Genomic DNA, 18,919 nt, shown 5'->3' with positions numbered 1-18,919 from the left:
TCTTTTTTCCTGCCTGATTATATTGTAAGTTTGTGTGGCACTGGACTGGACTGGCTTGTGCATCCTGAAGTTCTTCACAAAACTTAAAAGAGACTTACTTATGCATATAGTCTATTTTGATTGAACTGAAGATCTCAATACTCCATCCTCTGGGACTTACTGCACCATAGGAAATAAGCAAAATTGGGCACAAAGTCATAAAAAGCAATAGCAGACAAATAACCAAAGAAGGAAATATCACTTTTGGTCCTTAGAACACTCAAGATGCTAAAGGATTTTTAAAAGTAATTCCTGCCAAGAAGAAGATGCTGAAACTCCCCAAAGCACGAAAGAATCACTGTCCTGATGCTGAAGAAAAACACGTGCCATAGACGTAGAATTCCCCCTGGTTTGCGTTTTCATCCCAATCACCTCCAGCCTAAGAAAACGGCTTAGAGTGCAAACACATGGTCTGTTTATTTCCCACTCGTTTATTTGAGTAGAATTGGAAATTAAATTTCCCAGGAGGTCCTAACGCCCCTCTTTGTGTTCTTTTCACTCAGCCCTGGACCCATCCAAGGACCCCTGCCTGAAGGTGAAATGCAGCCCTCATAAGGTTTGTGTGACCCAGGACTACCAGACCGCCCTGTGTGTCAGCCGCAAGCACCTGCTCCCCAGGTAAGCCGAGGGCTAGGAGGCGCTCTGCTGCCGGCAGAGCTGGGGTTCCTGATCTCTGACTGGGGGACTTGGGGGTGAGGGGGAGCAGGTGTCTGTATCTGTGTCTTGCATGGTACGTGGTACCTGAACTCTTGCCATGGTATGAATCTCAGGTCTCAAAGACATATTTGCAAAGAATGTTAACATCTTGATTTCCTTTGAATCAACTTTATTTAACTCTGAGCCCTCATTCAAGAAAATGCACAGAAAGTCCCTTCCTGGCCATTGTGGTGGGGCTTTCCTCCTCCTTGGATGACCCCAGGATCCGGGAAGCGTCTAGCTAAGGAGACAGAAGCTGTACATTTAGTCTCCTGGTTGCTACTGACATCCTCACCCTGATGATCCTTTGAGGTCTGTTGAGGCTGGGGAGGAAGGAGGAGGGTTGTCTGCTTCCATGCTGTATGGGATGTGTGCATCTCCGCCAGGCTGGAGCCCTGGGTCCTGCCTCCTCGAGACCACGAGGCCACCATTCCTCCCGAGGACATGCACTGCTGTTTCCTCAGGGCACAGCCTTCTCCAGGCCAGGAGGAGGTCTCTCCTCTTCACAGCTGTTAAAGCCTCTGTCTCTTGCCCCACCCACTCCCAGCACCCAGTGGGCTTAGGCTTTCACACAAGTGACAGAAAGAGCCTTTGCACTCAGGCCGTTCCTGCCTTCAGTCCTGCAGATACTTGAAGCAAGAAAACACACACACGCGCACACACAAATAGGCTTTTTGAAAGAATGGGATTGGATGGGGTACGGGTGGGAGAAGGGTGATTTCGGTGCCAGTGTACCGCCTGTACAGTGGAGAGGTGCAGCGATGGGCACTGGAGTCACACACCCTTGGGTCACTACCCTTGATTACACACACTTGGATTCAGCAACTTTCTCTGCCATTCACCTGTACTTCACCGTAACCACAGGCGAAGAAAGTAGCCTACTGGAACTCGATTCCCACTGAATTCTGCCTCCCTGTAACTTTTGCTCCTTGGTTTCAGTTTGACCCTGGGACCGTGCAGAAGGCGTCCTCTACCGTCTCTTAGTTCTTTAAGTCTAAGTAACGCTTGCCACTTTGGCTACTTCTCTTGGGACATGCGTTAATTTCCCTCGGCCCCTATGTGGTTCCCTCCGAACTTGCGTGGGGAGCACCCATCCTCTGACAGCATGGCCCAGCTGAGGACCAGCGCTCCTTGGGTGGTGGGACAGCACGGAACAGAACCCCCGTCGCCCCTGCCCCTGCAAACCTGGCACCTACAGCAACAGACCTAGGCTCTGTGATCACCTAAAATAGCCAAGCTCAAATCAGATTTGAGGTATTACAACACATTAGCTCTTCCCCCAGACCGGAGTGTCCTCCCTGGAAGTAAAGATAGATCTCATCCCTGAGCCTTCAGTGTGCGGCAGGCATTGTGCTCAGAACCAGCAGCCTTGAATTCCTCCAACCATTGTGTCAAGTTGGTATTTATTTTTGTCGTCGCTCTAAAAATGAGAGGGCTGAGGCAGAGAGAGGCATGAGTAGCTTGCTTTTGTATAGCCAGTAAGTGGCAGCCGTGACTCAAACCCAGGACTGCCTAGCTCCCAAGCTTGTGTTTTTCGTCCGTACCATGTGTTGGCCTCACGATTCAATCTGTTTTGTCATTTGTTGTCATTTAACAGAAAGGTCTTGAGTACCTACTATGTGCCAGGCTTGTGTTAGGACTGAGGCTACAGAGGTAAACAAGGGACCCTATTCCTACCCTGAAGGAAATCACATTCAATGCAGAGTGAGATTTAAAAAACAGATTTTTGTTGTTATTATTATTCAAACATCCTTTTAAGGCATACATGCCCTGAGCAAACTATCCTGGATGATTCTGCCACCCATGATTTCTTCCATCTCTGAAGGAGGCAAGATGCAGCCTCTTTTGCTGCAAATACCCAAATACCCTTTGGTAGAGTGCTGTAGGTTGTTCAGCCATCTGGCTTTGTGTCTGTGTGTGTGCACGAGTGTGTGTGTAACGTGAACAGTCCATTGCCTGTTTCCTTCTAGAATACAGCCCTTTCTGTAAGTGCCAGACAAGAGATTTTTAGTTTTAAGCTCAAGTCTGTCTTGAGACCGAGGCAGCATCCTTTTTGGTATTCAGGCCTATTCAAGTGTAAATGGGGTTCTTCCGGGGTACCCCGTGTTTCTGTGTTGGAAACACCGCCACTTTTTTTGTGTGTTGAAAGTGTAATTCTCATCTCCCACATCTCCTGGTGGCCACAAAATTACAGTGGCCAAGAGCATAGGTTTCGGACTGAGACCCTTCAAGGCTCCGTTCCCAGTTTGGCTCCTTCCTAGCTGTGTGCCCTTGGCAAGTTTCTTTACTGTCCTGAATCTGTGCCTTCTCCTCTGTAAAGTGGTTTTAATGAAAGCACTTACCCCCTTCCTCTGTCTCATTTGCTGGGATACATCCTCTAGTAATTCTTGTGGAGAGGGTTTATGGGCAGTTAAGTTTTACTCATTCTTGCGTAGGGTATTTTGTGTCCATTTTTGATGAGAGGTCAGTAAGATGGAGGTGTGTGAGGTACGTAGTAACATAATGACAGCTAACCTGACAGTTACTAAAACAATTGTGATGATAGTTACTGTTACTGTCTGATTCCTTCTGGAAGGTCAGCCACCAAACCTCCCATTCGCATGCCCCTGAGAAAGAAGTAGCTCATGCAGCAGCCCTGCCCTCATCCCGGTCTGACTGTTCTGGCCTCTGGAGTTCCTGCCCTAGGAAACCTTGAGGTGTTGTAGGAGGGTCCCAATGCCATTTGTGCCGCCCTCTGTGATTCTCAGCAAGGTAGGACTTGCAAGAAGATTGCATTTTTGATGATGGATACCGATTGTTCCTGGAAAAGCAGCCCTAAGAGGAGACTTTGACTGAGGCGGGTGCCCACTGCCTCATCAGGATTTGGGAGGAGACCTACACCTGGGGAGGCTCCACAACGGTGTTGGCTGTGGTTGTGGGTCCGGCCTCCCCACCCCGAGGCAGAATTACTCAGCCCTATCAGCCAAGTGCAGACCTCCTCTTAGGGTCTTGGACACCTTCCCAGATGAAACATCTGTCCTCCCACATTATACTTCAGGGGTCCCCTCTGACCAGGGAGATCATGTTGACAACCCCATTTACTCATCAGTCAGGAAAGTAATCTTTCTGTCTGTGAGACATCTGTAGGCAATCCCATCAGCCAGTCTGGCCTCTGCAGCCTCTCAAGAGGTAAATCCTGCCCGCCAGGCAGGCACTCACAGGGAGAGGCGGCCGGGCCGGCCTCGGGCAGATGACGAGGCTGCAGACTTGGGCTGTTTCTTTGCAAGCAGATTGAGGCAGAAGGACAGTGAGTGCCTCCGTGAGAGAATTTCATAAGCTTTCTTTGCCCTCGGAGATTGAGTGAGTGGAGACGCTGTTGGACACGCACACCTGCGACTCACAGTGTCTGGTAGGTGAACAGGCAATTTCAGCGGGGGGCCAGGTGGGGCAACCAGCCCTCCCTCTGCTGGGACACTTCTCCTTTATTGGGATGGTATTGGGATTTGTATTTGGTTTCCTTGAGAGGCTTCAGCTAAACTCACATTCCCTTTGGAGGATTCTCTTTGGAAATTCTGTGTTTCATCTCTTCTTGCTGTTGAGCGATATTGATTGGGGTTGGGAGAGGGTAAATTCTTGGTAGGATGTTCATCTTTTAGGTTCTCCAACGGGGCCTTTTACACACTAAAGAGCAGTGTGAAGGCAGCCCAGACTCAGGGAGCCTTCTCTTAAATGACTTTTTCTTAATATTCTAATTAATTTTTGATATAACAGTAGTTGATGCTTATTACAGAAAACACTAAAAGTATAGACAAGTAAAAAGGAACAGGAAATAGGCAATGGTCACATAATCTAAAAATAGTAATTCAAATATTCCAGCACCTTTTCTTCCATTCTCCTAGTTGTAGGTTTTGTCCATTGGTTTGTTTTTGTCAAAGTTTGATTATCAAGTGGTACCTTTCCAGTGTATAAAAATTTGTATTGAGCTCTCTTCAGTTAATATGTATAAATGAGTATTTTATGATACTGAAGCTCTTTGTAGATATAAATCTTAATGATTGTATAATGTATGATTTAAAAAATTAACTTGAAACAGATCATAGACCTCAATACAAGAGCTAAGATTATAAAAGTTTTGGAAGAAAAGAAGAGTAGTAACCTTGGGTTTGACAAAGATTTCTTAAATAGGACACACAAAACATGAACTATAAACTCCAAAAAAACAAAAAAGAGAGAGAGAGAAATCTACAAATTGGATTTCATCAGAAGTGAAAACTTTGATCTTCAAAAGACGCTGTTAGACTAATAAAAAGCCACAATGGGAGAAAATATTTGCAAAACATATGTCCAACAAAAGATTTGTTTCTAGAATATGCAGTGGAAACATATGTCCGTGTAAAGACTCAGTCATAAATGTTCATAGCAACTTTGCTTACAATAGTTAAAAGTCGAGGGGAGGGTGCAGCTCAGTGATAAAGTGCATGCTTAGCATGCACAAGGTCCTGGGTTCAATCCCAGTACTTCCATTAAAATAAATAAATAGATAAATTTTTAAAAATCCAATTACCCTCCCTTCCCCCAAAAAATAAATAGCTAAAAGCTGGAAATCAATGGGTGAACAGGTAAACAAGTTGTGGTATATATTCTTTGCAGTGGATTAATAGCAATTAAAAAAGAAAAGCTATTGATACATGCAATAGCATGGACAGATCTCATAATAATTATGCTAAATGAAGACAAAAACAAAAAAAAGTGTATGATTTTCATTTACATGAAATTGTGGTGGAAGTAAGTTTTGGTGACCAAAAGCAGATCATTGTTTGTCTCGGGGAGCAGGTTGGCGGGGTGCTTGATGTAATGCTTGATAATGCAAAATGGACCTTGGGAAACAGTTAAGTCAAGCATTGGCCTTAGGTGCCAAAGATGCTACTGGCAGATGGGTTTGTTTGAGGAAGAAGAGTTTTCAATACAGCAATGTGTTACTCTTCCTGACTTAAGTTTAAAAAATATTCTCTTAGGCCTTCTTAAAGAAAATACCCCCTTAGGGTATGATTCATGAAAAAAAAGTGGACAGAAAGTCATACAACTTGCGGAGGGACCGGCTGTCAGGAATTCACTGCCAGTGGGGTGGCCCGCTCTGATTTATGGTTCTGGGTGGGCGAGAGAGGGGGAGGGCTTCTCCCTACAGAACGCTGAACATTGATTTCACCTCTCTGTTGCCATTGATTTTCGTTTGGTGAATGGAAAATTGAAGCATTTGTTTTAAGTCTCCCAGACAAGCCGCATTCTCAGATTCTGCACATGCGTTGTGAATGGGAGGAAAAGCTGTCAGGGTGGGACTTGCGGTGTCTGAGTGTATCCTTGGAAGCCTCCTGGCAGCAGTGGGAACTAACCTGTTTTTAAACCAGGAGTTGATGGCTGGTCCTCCCGATGGTCTAGGCCTCTCTAAGGTAATAGCCCTTTATCTCTACTTCCTAATAATTATCTGGAATAACAACGAATCCTCCTCCGCACCCAGCAAAGAATTCAGATCCAGTCAAGGCTGGCAGTGCAGTAGACCAATCTGAGAGCTCTCTGCCTTTTATGTGAACTTGAAAAAAAGAATCAAAGTGTCTGAGGTCAGAGAGAAGTACATCACAGAATGTGCCTCACATACCAAACTCTCACAGGATATTTGAAAGGATGACGGTTATTTCATCTCAGTTTTGTTTTACAACAAAGGACTGCCTCCCACTACAGGGGCTTTGAATGGGTTGATTATACACACACGTTTGTCTCAGATTGGGAGACACACAGCCACGAGGAAGGTGGGTAGTTCCTAGATGCCTGGATGGCTCTCTGGTGCCTTGTTCCCAGTTACCAACAACGTGTGATCACACCCACAGCCCTTGCTATGACTTTAAGTTGATGTGGCTCATACCCTTTCTCCGAGGAGCCTATGAATGCCCTTGCATTCTGTTCCCACCTCGAGGGATCTTCAGGTCCCGTGTCCTCTCGGTAGGCTGCTCAGGAGGGCACAGTGCTATTTCTAGGCTATTTGTGGAATTGGTGCCGCTGGGTTTCGAGTTGAGGCCCCCTTTTGAATCAGTCACCTTTCTAAACAGAGAAACTGCTGCTGCTGGGGTCTGTTGTTTTGGGAATACCTACCACTAGGCCCTAAGGAAGACGTAGGGAGGGTCGTAGGGTCCAGAGCGGCCACTCACTGATCGCCTCCCATGTTGGGCTCTCTTGGCAGAGAGGACCTCACTGATGTCTCGCAACAGCCTGCTGGTCTCTTACCGTCCTCATTTACAGATGGGGCTGTCGAGTTTCTATCAGTGACTTCCTCGGTGGCACAGGGGCAGTTTTGGAACAAGGAAGGAGGGATGCCATGCAGCCTCCTCGGCTGTGGAGTCGTGGGTGTGAGCTCTCACTAGTTAGTTGACTTTTGCCCACGGTGCTGCAGCCCACAGGCCTACCAGCCCTCCTGTTCCTGATCCTGCATTCACTGCCGCACACAGGCCTGGGCCCTTCTCTCCCGCCTCCTGCCCCTTTCAGAGCCATTGGTGGGGTCTCAAGTATTAAACCCATGTCCTCCTTTCTGTGCCCAAAGCGATAATGCTGGGTTCATTTTTTCCCTTTGTGGTTTTTCCAAAAGCAGTCATTCCAACCACATGTCACTGAAAAATAGATACTTAATTACTTTAAACCACAGCCATTGAAAAAACAAACAAACAAAAAAACCAAAACCCCAACAACTGAAGTACTATCTCCTTCTCCCTGTAAGGACCCGGGTGTTACCCACGTCCTCACTGAGCAAGATTTCTTAACTCAAGCAACACAGTTACCATCTCTCTTCTTTCGTTTTCCTCTCTGAAGCTGAAGGTATTGATTAGATGAGCTTGGGGACAAGAGCAGCAGAGAGTAAAAAACAGTTCATAATGGAGATGTGAATAATTGGGTGGAATTTTTAGTCCCTTGGAGTGGGGCAGGGTTGGGGGCTGCTGGTGGGCGACAGGAGTGAGAGGCACATCTTACATTGGAAGGCAAATTCACTAGGCAAGTTTTATAAATGCATTAAAAATACATTATGCATATATATGTATGTATAACTGAATCACTATGCTGTACACCAGAAATTAACACAACATTGTAAATCAATCATACTTCAATTAAGAAAATCAAAATCATGACTGCCAGTAAAATGTCCCAGACCCATATCTTGCCCTGCCCAGTTTTCCTCTTTTTTTTTTTTTTTTTTTTTTTTTTAAAACCATGCTGCCTGTGCCAAAACAGTGTTACATCTGAAGATATGGGGGCAGGGGAGTGTGGCAGGGTTACCAGGTGAGCCTCCTAGTACGTCTCAGGGCCTCTGCCTGACTGGGCAGTTTCTGGGTGAGGCTCTCAAGGAACAGACCCTCTGCCCTGCTCTAGTCCTGTCTGGCACCCTCCTCCAGGCTGCCGTCTCCACCTCCTGGGCTGCACTGCTGGAGAAGGGCCTCCTTCCAGAGGGAGCCATTCAATTTCCATTGGACCCCAAAGCACTGGATCCTTGTCTTTTTTTTTTTTTTTTTTTTCCTTCTTTTGAGCCAGGTTCTGTGTAGAGGAGATGGAGAATGTTTTGTGGTGGACTTCTCAGAATATGCGTGTGCCCAGGTGCAAAGCTGCTGGAGAGCTAGTCAGCCCAGAGTTCTTGGAGCTGGGAATGGCTGTGGACAGGGCCAGGGACTGATGGAACACCACTCCCTCATTTCCTCCCCATCTCTTACACAGCGTTCAGTGCACCACCCTGCTCTGTGGTTCTGCCCCAGATCACGGGGCTGCAGTTGCTGTGTTCCCAGGTGTCCTTGCATAAGAAGGAATGTACAGAGTGGTATATTTCATGCATCAGATTTAAGTGGGTGAAAAAGTGGAGGCTGAGGTGGGTGTGCCACCCTTTGTTGTTGTGTTACCTTCGCGTAGGCCTGACGCAGGCCAGGCTCAACCTGGAGAATCTGTCAAGAGAAGTGTGTCTGGGACCAGGGTAGCTGGAGTTGTGGCATCGTCTGTGCACAAATGGGTCCTTTTTTTTTTTTTTAATTTAATTTTTTTATTTTTCTGGGGGAGACAATAAGGTTTATTTATTTACTAATGGGAATTGAACCCAGGACCTTACGCATGCTGAGCAGGCTCTGCCACTGAGCTATAGCATCCCCTACACTGTCCCCACAAATGGGTCCTTGAATTGCTCCAGGGGACTTGTGTCCCATGCATGGTCTTCCTGGGACTCCAGTCTCCCGTGTCTGTCCAAGCAGGTGGACCCTTCCTGTCTGGCATTGACTCCACCAGCACGGCCGGGGGCACATGAGGAGCCCCTCGTGCATGGACCACGGATGACCTGGGCCTCTGAGCAGCCAGTGCAGATGTCTTCGGGCTGCTGTGCCAGTCGGTGTGACACCGGGCAGAGATGTTCCCAAGATCATGGATGCCCCAACACCCCGCCCTGGCCACCTCCCACAGTATGGCCTCTGCCTCCCTGGGTCGTGGTCTCCCGCCTTTGTGTCTCTCTGATTCCTCTGGATCCAGCCCAGACCTGCCTCCATCACCCTCCCTCGCCTAGTCCTCCACCCACAGTGAAGCCCCCCTCGTCTGGGCTTGTGTTCTGGCCACTCTGTGCATGGATCCTGCATTGTTCTCTGCCTGCCCATTGTGTTTCCTGGTGGCTTCGACCCCCACCCCTCATCTCGCACAGCCTGGCTCTATCCCTGTGCGCTGACCCAGCTCTCTCTGCCCCTCTGTCCACAGGGGCCCCTGCACATTCTGGGGTGCTTTCCAGGATCCAGGGGAGCAGTGCCAGTGTGGCCTCAGAACACAACCATCATCTATTGCAGGGGTGATCAGATTGGTTTTCCCGCATTCACTTACGTCTGTTTTAATTTTCTTAGACCTCTTTCCTTCGCCTTTGTTATTACTGAGTCTGCTGTGGCCTGCTTGCTGCTCTGCCGAAACTCATCAAGATCCCACCTCACAGGTCTTCACTTTAGATGTTTGTTCTAAGATTAACTCAACCAATGAACCGTGAAAGACATTCTTTATGGATGTCAGGCACCAGAGTAGGGCCCATCTGAGGCACTGACCATGAGGGTTCTGGGGCCAGAAAATGGACTCGGGATGATTTAGACGGGCATCCAAGGCTATCTTTAGATGTACTTTTGTTTTAAATAGGATGTTCTCAAGCTAATGTCCCGTTTTTAATGTTCCTGATGAAGGGGGTGGGCAGAGGGCAAGGCCTTCTATGCACAGAGGGACAGGAGAGATGAAAGTTAATTAGTTTGGGGACCTTGATACCTTTCCAAAGCACTCTCTTAAGTGACAGTTTTCATGGGTGCACGCTGACATGAATGTGGCTGTCTTACTGAGGAGTGAAAGGCGCCTCTTCCCTCCTGTCTTGTCTGCAGCCCTGCCACAGCTGGCGGTGCTGAGCCCCTGCTTCCCATGTGCTTGGTGGGAGGGAGGAGGCTCCGGCTCAAGCTTCCACTGCTATAAGGAATTCCCAAGTGGAGGGCGAAGTGGCAAGGCTCCCCTCCGGCCTGGAACTAGTGTCCTTGTCTGGCAGGTACCAGGAAGGCCATCTGTGAAGGTGATGGTAGTGAAGGGCTTTCAGGCTTGAGTCCCCACTGCCGTTGCTTTGGTAGGACTGGTTCTCAGGAAGTGGCTCCCGTGCCCTGGTGATGACGGCTTAAAGGTCACTCATTCAGATAAGCTGCAGTCTGATCACTTCTTTATTTAACAAGTATTTCCGGTGCCTTCCATCTGCCAGCCACTGCTGTGTGTTTGGAATTCTGTGATGAATGGATGCCGTGGAGATTAAAGTCTGTTGGAGAAGACAGATGAAAAGGAAGTATCAAATGAATTGTGATGTGCATTAAGTAGGATAAGAGCAGGTACCGTGAGAGGGTCACTTGAGGGTGGTTGAAGGGGGTGAAAGGTGCAGAGTAGGGAGGAGTGTTCTTGGAGGGTGCGAGAGCCTTCGCAGAGGCCTTGGGTCAGGGAAGGGGGAGGGACTTGGTATCCTAAAGGCAGTGAGAGGAGAGAGACCTGAGTAGCAGGAAGGCAGTGATGGAGGGGGCCTGCCTGCATGATGCCAGTGAGGGAGGCAGGGCCAGACCGATTGGAACATGCTGGGGTGACACTGGATTTCCTGCGAATCTACTCACTCTCCAACTTAAGCATTTTCTACTTGTGCCTTTTTTTTTTCTTTCACTTTGTGCAATGGGTGAAGTTGGCTTGCTGCTCTTAATGGCTCTGTTGATTACTTATGGACCTTTGGTGGAGAATCTAAACGCTTTGTTTCAGAGCAGCTCTCAGAGCAATACTTGGTAGATGTCTGCAGAGTGGAGGGTTGGGATAATGGAGTAATGCTCCCTGCAGGGCGCCGTTGATGGAGTGTAAATTGGTTACAACATTTCTGGTGGATATTTTGGCCTCATTGACCCCATGATTCCACACTGGAGAATCTATCTCACGGAAGAAAGTAGAGATACACATAAAGATTTATATACAAGGATGTTCAGTACACTGGACTACAGTATTCAAGAAATGGAAACAACCTCCTCTTTGTCCATCATAGAAGAATGCTTCTCACATTCTCACATACGCACAGATCAGAGTATGCCTTCTATAGAATCCCTTTCATCTAAGTGACCTCTGCTTGAACTTTTGCAGTCTGGGGAACCTCTCTTCGCAGCCTTCTGAGATGGACCTTCTGTCTTTGGACAGCTCTCACTCGCTGTGTAAGATGTCTTCCTTGTATTGAGTCAAAAGGTTTTCTGTTGGTCACGTCTATCCTCTGGTCCAGGCTTTAGTCTGGAATAGCATTAGGACACAGGGTTACTGCTCCTTGTGCCAGCACATTCTTGAGCATCTTGTCTCTACGTAGGAGCCACTGGGTACCTGAATAAGTGTCACCCACAGTGGCCAGTGATAAAGAGCTGCAGGGCAGGAACACGGGGCTGGGAACATGGGGCAGATGTGCTTGGAGGAAGGGAGGGGCCATCTGAGACATCTTCTGAGAGGGATGGCATTGGAGCTGGCCTTTGGGAAAGGATGAGGGGAGCCTGGCAGGAGAAGGTAAAAGTGTTGGAGAAAACATAAGACCAAGGGAGCTCGGCTTAGTTCTTGGCCACCCCCACCCAGAAAATTCCCTACCAGTGAGGGCCACAGAGACGCGAAGGAGCTTGTCAGGGGCTCTGGCTTCTCTCTTCTGACCTTGACCATGAAGAACGCTTTCAGAGCAGGTGAGAGTTATGCTGTGGATGTGGCTGTACCTGCATCCTGCCGCACTTGTGGTGAGTGGCCCCACGTGGGTTGTTTGCGGATGATGGTGTTCAGCTGGATCTCCTTGGATACTGTGTCTCTGTCAGCTTCCAGCCTGTCTCTGTGCCTGTCCTGTAAAAGGCAGTGTCCCCAGTGCCATCTCCCCACTTCTCCATTTTGCTGACTTGTTCTTCCTAAAGTAGATCATATGCAGCCCTCCCAGACTGGGGTCATTTTGCTGCCTGTGACCAGAAAACAAATGTGGGTACACTTTCTCTTATCCACACATCTCACAGTAATTAAACACACGCAAGCGTGTGTTTTCTAAGATTGTAGCAGCAGAGCCCGTGGTAGGTTTGCACATGCCTGCACGCACTCTTGTGTGCACACCTGAGCTTACAGATAATTAGCAGGAAGCTGTGTTAGCAAAGCCCTCAGTACTTCTGGCCCCTCCTGCAAAGAGGCAGGGTTATGAACACTCAGAGAGGGAGGCAGATGAAATTCTCGGCCCTGGGCTTTACTAGCTTATCATTTGATTTTTTTCCAATTACCATGTCCATTGCTAAAGATTTCCTCTAAGGTCTCAGGGCAAAATGGGACCGCTTTTTCTTGGGCCAACAAAGAAGATCAGCAAATAAGAAATCCAATGGGGAGGCCAAAGGTCAGTGGGTAATAGTAACAGTTTCTTTTCTGCCCCTTTTTAGGAGAAAGGGATTTTTAAAACAGTGCACTGCTATCCGTTATCCTAAGGGAATAAAGAAAGCTCAGTGGTTCTCTTACATTTCCCTAATAGCTGCTATTACACTGCTGGCTTGGCACTTTTCATTAACAAAGCAAAATTGTAGCTGGGCCCTGTGAGTATGTGTGTGTGTGTGTGTGTGTGTGTGTGTGTGTGTGTGTGTGTCCATGCACACAAGTTTATGTGCAGGTCCCAGTGGCTGTGCTCTTCAACAAGCTGAACTTTGAATTAAAAACCCCACTGTCTCTGCCTTACAGAGCCTCTTGGTGCCAGTGGCCATGCTCTGTTGTCCCCTTAATGGAAGGTGACTGCAGGCAGTCTCCAACCAGTTAGTGAAATTTGCATAATCACATCAGCCTGCTAATCTTCCTGATCTGGTCAGAAAGTACTGAGGGCATTGTGAGTTTAGGCCAGAAGTAGGTTTGACTAGGGTCCCTGGCCATATCTGTTTGGTTTCAGGTAGAAGGAAACCTTGATCGAAGTAATGCTCAGAAATGTGAGAAACATCAAAGATCTGGGTTTGTAATCTGGCAAGTTCCTTTTTACCTTGTCTTTTACTCATTGGCCACATAGATTGCTTCTGACATTCTTAAATGTGGAATGGCTTGGGGGTGCTGATGGGGAGTCCTGAAATTAACAGCAAATGTCCTGCCATGTAGAAATTTTCTTGGGTAAGTTAGTAGTCTATGAGAATCTTCACTGTCTCAAGATGTGAGTAAAAATAAAAACACTTAAGGTAACACCCAGCCCCAGATAAACTCAGTCATTCAGAGTTCATTAAATATCATTGTGCTTACTAATAATTGTTACATGTAATGGGTGTTATAGGAAGTACATTTAATACACACTAGCATTATCTTTGATTCTTTGCCCAATTTCTGGCACATAGTAGGTATGTAATACATGTTTACTGAAAAAGACTGCCTCTAGGATCCTAACCACTTTTGGAATATTTATACCTTTAGTTTCGATAGCTTTGCTTAAACAGACCTTCAAAATATAATATAGAAACTTAGTTCTGCTAGCTCTGACAAGTTGATCTTCACTGAAACCTTTGAGGACTGGTCAGGGGGCTTATATCTAGCTGAACTTTTTTTATTTTTTCTTCCGCCCTCCTTCTTGCACCTGGGAGATCTTTCTTCTGTTTCAATCAGGTTAGCTTTTTCATACACTCCTGGAGCAATGGAAGACTGGCAGACAGGGTAGACTTGACAACATGCATTTCTTTAAAAATTCTGAAAATGTGTTAAATTTTGAACAGATTAAACCAGCAGTACCTAATTGTAAGAGACTCGCATAATAGACATTTAGAGTAACAAAATCAAAGTTTCCTTTCTCGCTGAGGGTGTGTTCCCTCTGCAGTGTGCCCCCTTAATCATTCTCAGTTCTTTTACACGTGCACGGACAGGGTTTTTGGAAACTTCTGTCTGGCTATTGAATCCTGTCATCTGTGAAGCCTAGATTCTTCTTCCCCCAGCTGCCTTGGCCATTACACAGCTCAGGTGAAAGGCAGGTCATGGAGCCTCCAGTTGAAATGGGCTGCAGTCCAGAGGTTGACTGACATTCACATCACCCAGAGAGATGTTGCTGCTTGTAGAATTGCATCCATTCCAGACACACATCTTTTTGGTGGCCCTTATTCTTCTTTAAAAACTTTCAAAATATGCAGTTTTCCTGTGGATTTGCAGGTGCTTTAGAAACCTGGCTTGGTGGTGGTTTGGAAGCATGCCTGTGGATTGATGGCTCTTGGCTTATGTGGCATCTGTTTATCTCTTCTAATGCATTTGAGCCTTGACCTGGGGTATGTCGAGGCACCCAGCCTCCTTATCTGGGCCATGTCTGATGAGGGGAAGCCATGCAAGGTCGCTGGCTTTCCTGTGAGTGACCTGCCAGCTGGAATCAGTAGATGCTCCCCCCTGATGAGCAGGGCCCACCTTGTGAGCCTGAGTCCTTCCCATCCCCGTGGGTCTGCTTTGCTCATGAAGTCTCCCCGTCTCCCTCCCAGCACAGCTTCCCGAGGCCCACTGTCCCTTTCCTCCCTCTTGGAGCTGTGGGGAGGAGTTGGTGTGACAGTTCATGTAAAGGGCTTAAAACAGTGCTTGGAGCGTTGTGAGAGCTAAGAATGTGCTTGTTATTGTTGCTGGTAGTAATAGTAGTAGTGTCAGCAGAATGATATGTCCTCAAGAAGTGCTCAGCTGCCACTGTCATAGTTGCACATTTGCCCTTTTCAGTTTCCAGGTTCTGTAAGCAGTGCGTCTTTGTACCAGGGAGTGCCCAGTAGCACTCAGGGCACTCCTAGGGGCACAGCAGTTACTCTCTGGACACATTCTTTGTGCAGTTCTCTAATAGACATCTGTTTATTAGGAGACATGGACTCTCTTTGGAGGATCTGGTGTCTGAGACCTTCGTTTGGAAAAAGAGAGAGACTTCTGAGCCCGTGGGTACCAGGACTGAGAATGTCTCATGTGGGAACCTGTCTCTCTGCTTTTGTAAATGACACAGGCCATTATGCTCTTCTGTGTAATTTTATGACTGAGTATAATGGCTCAAATAACCCTAACAACGAAGGAATGATAGCCTCATTTTACATGACAGATTATTTCAATGGTTAACATGTTTCTCATTTCAATTAACATTCATGATTTTGTCTCTGGTTCAAAATAATAGCCACCACATCAACTCTCTGAGTATCTTCCAGCCTTGTTTGGGAAGCAATTAGTTCTGATTTTGCAAGTAAATTTAATCTTGTTTTTGAATGGGCAATTTGATATTAACATGAAAATAAAATGCATGTAGTGCTGGCGGCCAGCAAACACACAGTGTGGCTGCTGAAAGGGATGATTCTTGGGTAGGTTCTCCGTGCCTCTGAGCTGACAGGTCTACCTTAGAGATTGGGTGAGAGAACAAAGACAGGACAGAGAAGGTCCTGGGACTGGGCTAGTTAGGTAAGCCTCCGTTTTATTTTCCTTCTGTAGAACGGAGGTAATGACAGCCTCTACCACCAGGGGGTCGCTGTGGGTGAGGAATCAGGGAGATGTGTGCAGGATTGCGACAGGCATGTGACAGTCTCACAGAACAACTGGAGTGCTGCTGCTGTCATTTGTGGTCTGGAATTGCCTTTCTCTCTCACCAGCTGTTCATACATGGGGTGGAGGAGTTCTCTCTAAAGTTACGCAGACGTGTTAGAATGCACAGGGTATTGAATAAAATGAAGGGCCCTTCTTCAATAACTGAAAAAAAAGTCAACAATTCTATATACACTTATACAGACTTAACAGCCCCCACCCACCACATCATTCAAATATTTTTGACACACATTGTTGAATGTCATCCTGTGCAATTGATAACAGGAAATTTACACCTGCATATGTACTTCTGGCTGGAAAAATTACGACAGAAGTCTTTGTTCTGACCCTGCTTGACTTGGGCCCTGATTCTGGCCCTTCTCTGCCTGTGGTTGAATGAAATATTGGGTCACAACTGATGTCATCAAAGACTCCCTCACTGTCAACTTGGGGCTTGATTGGTGAGGGTGAGGATATCTGAGTGAGGAGCAGCAGAGTCCAGTGGAAAGCAAGAGCAGGAAACCCTGACATGTGGACTTGAAGGTTGAGGTTGACATTTCTAGGGACTAGGAAGGAAGCAGCAGTCATGATCTGGCCTGCCTCGCTTGTGCCTGGGGCCATCTTCAAAGGGTGTGTTCATAGTCCACTCTGCTGCCAATGGTGAGTTGCTTTTACAAATAAAATGATTATTCCTAAGTGCATTTGCATAGTATACCTTATAGAAATGCTCTGAATGGTGTTCCCAGAAGTAGTTTTAGAACAAATACCAACGTATAATTAAGTGCCATGCTGTTAACTTTCTAGAAGATCCAAATGTCCCATTATTTGAATACTACCCAATAATGCTTGCTGACAATTCCTAGTGTTTGAATTTTCACTTTAAGCTACATTTCTTTATAAATACTACTAAACATAATGTTCCCTATTTGTTTAAAAAAATAAATAAAATATTTTGATGAATGCAGGAAAAAATGTACTATTTCAGCAATTCTTGAGGATTCCTGAGAATTCTGATTTCTCATTCTCAAATCTTGAAAATTAATATCTGTTGGGACTGTGGAACAACTGCCTCAGAGGTCCTTCTGCAGCTTTGGAAGCTGTCTGACTTTGAGAGGACGGGGGGTCCTTCAGCCCTCAGATGACCATGAGAGTCCCCCCTACCCACTTGTATGCTGTCTTTAGAAATTTTTGCTAATTAATTTTTTCTAGTCTGTATTAGGATTTCTGGGTCTGTTGAATTTTTGTTGCTTATTTTTCCTTCTAGTTAGTGCTAATAGTTTCCAGAAATAAAAGGAGAAAGTTTTAAATGTCCCAATTAATAAATTCACTTATTTCACTGAGCGAACCCATGTGGTGAGGGTCAACCATGTTTCCAAGCACAAGAAGCACAAAAATGATTAAGATCCAGTTACTCCGCTTGAGGGGCATACACTATATCGCAGAAGATAAACGCAAAATGACCTGTTTTGTTCTGTGGTAACTGTCACAGTTGGGTCTGAACAAGGCGTAATGTTGGAACAAATAATGTCATGGTTCATTCTACGTGGGTTAGGGCTCCCAGGGGGAAGAGAAACTTAATGAAAGGCAGCCAATCTGAAGCTTGGACGAGGGGCAGACATTTGCTCTGTGAGTAGAACGCATTTACGAAGTCACATGGACTTGAGTTTGCATGGTACACGTATGTGGCTGATAGGACGAGCTGGAGGTCAAATCAGTAGGACTGAGTGATGGGGAGAAGTGGTCAGGGCAGAGAAGGGAGGTGTCCAGGATGGGCTCCAGGGCTTTTAGCTTGGATGTACCCCATGTCCTATCTGAATAATAGTAGCATCTTAACATGTTGTCTGGCCAAATCAAGGTGCTTGCTTGGAGGCTAGTCAGGGAGCCTGACCAGAAGTAATCAGAGGACCATGGTGGGCTGGGAGTGCAGCCTGACTGCCTGTGGAAGGGCAGAAGACTTCCAGGGGGAGAGGATTTTTGAGCTGGGGCTTGAAGAAAGCCTCATGAGACAGAGAGGAGTGGAGGGTGGAGGGGAGAAATGTGGGTGGGAATAAAGGTGTTTCCGATCTGGGAAAAACCTTCATGATAGTTCAGAGGCACAAAGATCCTTGGTGGGCTCTGGGAAATAGCAGAGGGTGGCTGAAGCAAAAATATTTGGTGTTGGTGATTAGTGTGTGCGTGTGTGTGCGTGCGTGCACATGGAGTTTGTGTGTGTGTGTGTGGTAGGCAGATTGGAGAGGGGAGCAGCGCAGGCAGTGACCCAATGAAGGCAGTCTCAGTCAGTTTAACACCAAAACTGGGAGTTCAGACGATACCCTAGGAGGTGGGGAGAGGATGGAAGCTTTAAGCAGGGGAGTCACGTCACCAGATTTGTATTTAAGAATCATTATTCTGCTTCCAAAAACAGACAAGCTGGGAATTTTGGTAAACTTAGAAAAAGAAATAGACTGAGAATAAGCAGTTGAGCAAAAGAGCATAAGAAATGCTGGTGATCCGCCGAGTGTCTGTCTTCTCTCCATTGTGTGTGTAGGCTGGGATTTTCTGTGTGGCACTGTGAGTAGGGTAGGAGGTGTGGCTGCCCCCAGCAGCAGCCAGGCTGCAGTGGAATTCGGACTTTGTGGCCAAAGGAAAGACTGGCAGGACCTGCCTCCCAGACTAAATTGCTTGTGTCGCCCCAGTTGATGAATGTCTGTGACACTGGGAATAGCCTTCCCATCAAGACACCTTCATCGGATTTCACTCTTCATTGACTCAAGAAGTGAAATATCTTACAATCAGAAAGCTTAGTCCCTTGCCTCGACTGGGTTGGTTATTTTTTATGGTTTGCACTGAATTGTGGGGATTGAAATATATACACAATAACCAGGGAAGTTACGCCTCCTTAGGTGCACATGTACTTGGTACATAACTTTGCATAATTTGGCCTCTGGTCAGAGACTACAGGTTGGATGCCATCTCCACTTGGGTCCTAGTGGAGTAAGTAACACCTGGTTTTGCCCTAGTATAACAGGTATGCTTGTTTCATTAGAATTGAGAAAATTCAGAGTGGTTTGGCCTTTGTACCTCTAGCCCCCAAGGCATCCCAGGAGAGGTCACCGTGGTTCCTCCTGGACGTGATCCATGACCACGTGGC

General features: G+C 46.7%; 1 protein-coding gene across 2 annotated transcripts in view; it reads left to right on the top strand.

Moving 5' to 3' along the window:
- Window positions 1-18,919, top strand: part of SPOCK1 (SPARC (osteonectin), cwcv and kazal like domains proteoglycan 1) — a 470,868-nt gene that overhangs the window by 325,061 nt on the left and 126,888 nt on the right. For both annotated transcript variants that reach the window (XM_074360727.1, XM_074360729.1), the window contains one exon: window positions 543-657. In XM_074360727.1, the coding sequence (XP_074216828.1) occupies window positions 543-657 (115 nt within the window). The remainder of the gene's footprint in view (window positions 1-542; window positions 658-18,919) is intronic.

Source organism: Camelus bactrianus, chromosome 3 (genome assembly GCF_048773025.1).
Source record: "Camelus bactrianus isolate YW-2024 breed Bactrian camel chromosome 3, ASM4877302v1, whole genome shotgun sequence".
In the NCBI taxonomy this organism is placed as follows: domain Eukaryota; kingdom Metazoa; phylum Chordata; class Mammalia; order Artiodactyla; family Camelidae; genus Camelus; species Camelus bactrianus.
The sequence above is the reverse complement of the archived record's forward strand: the minus strand, read 5'-3'. Positions and strand labels throughout refer to the sequence as shown.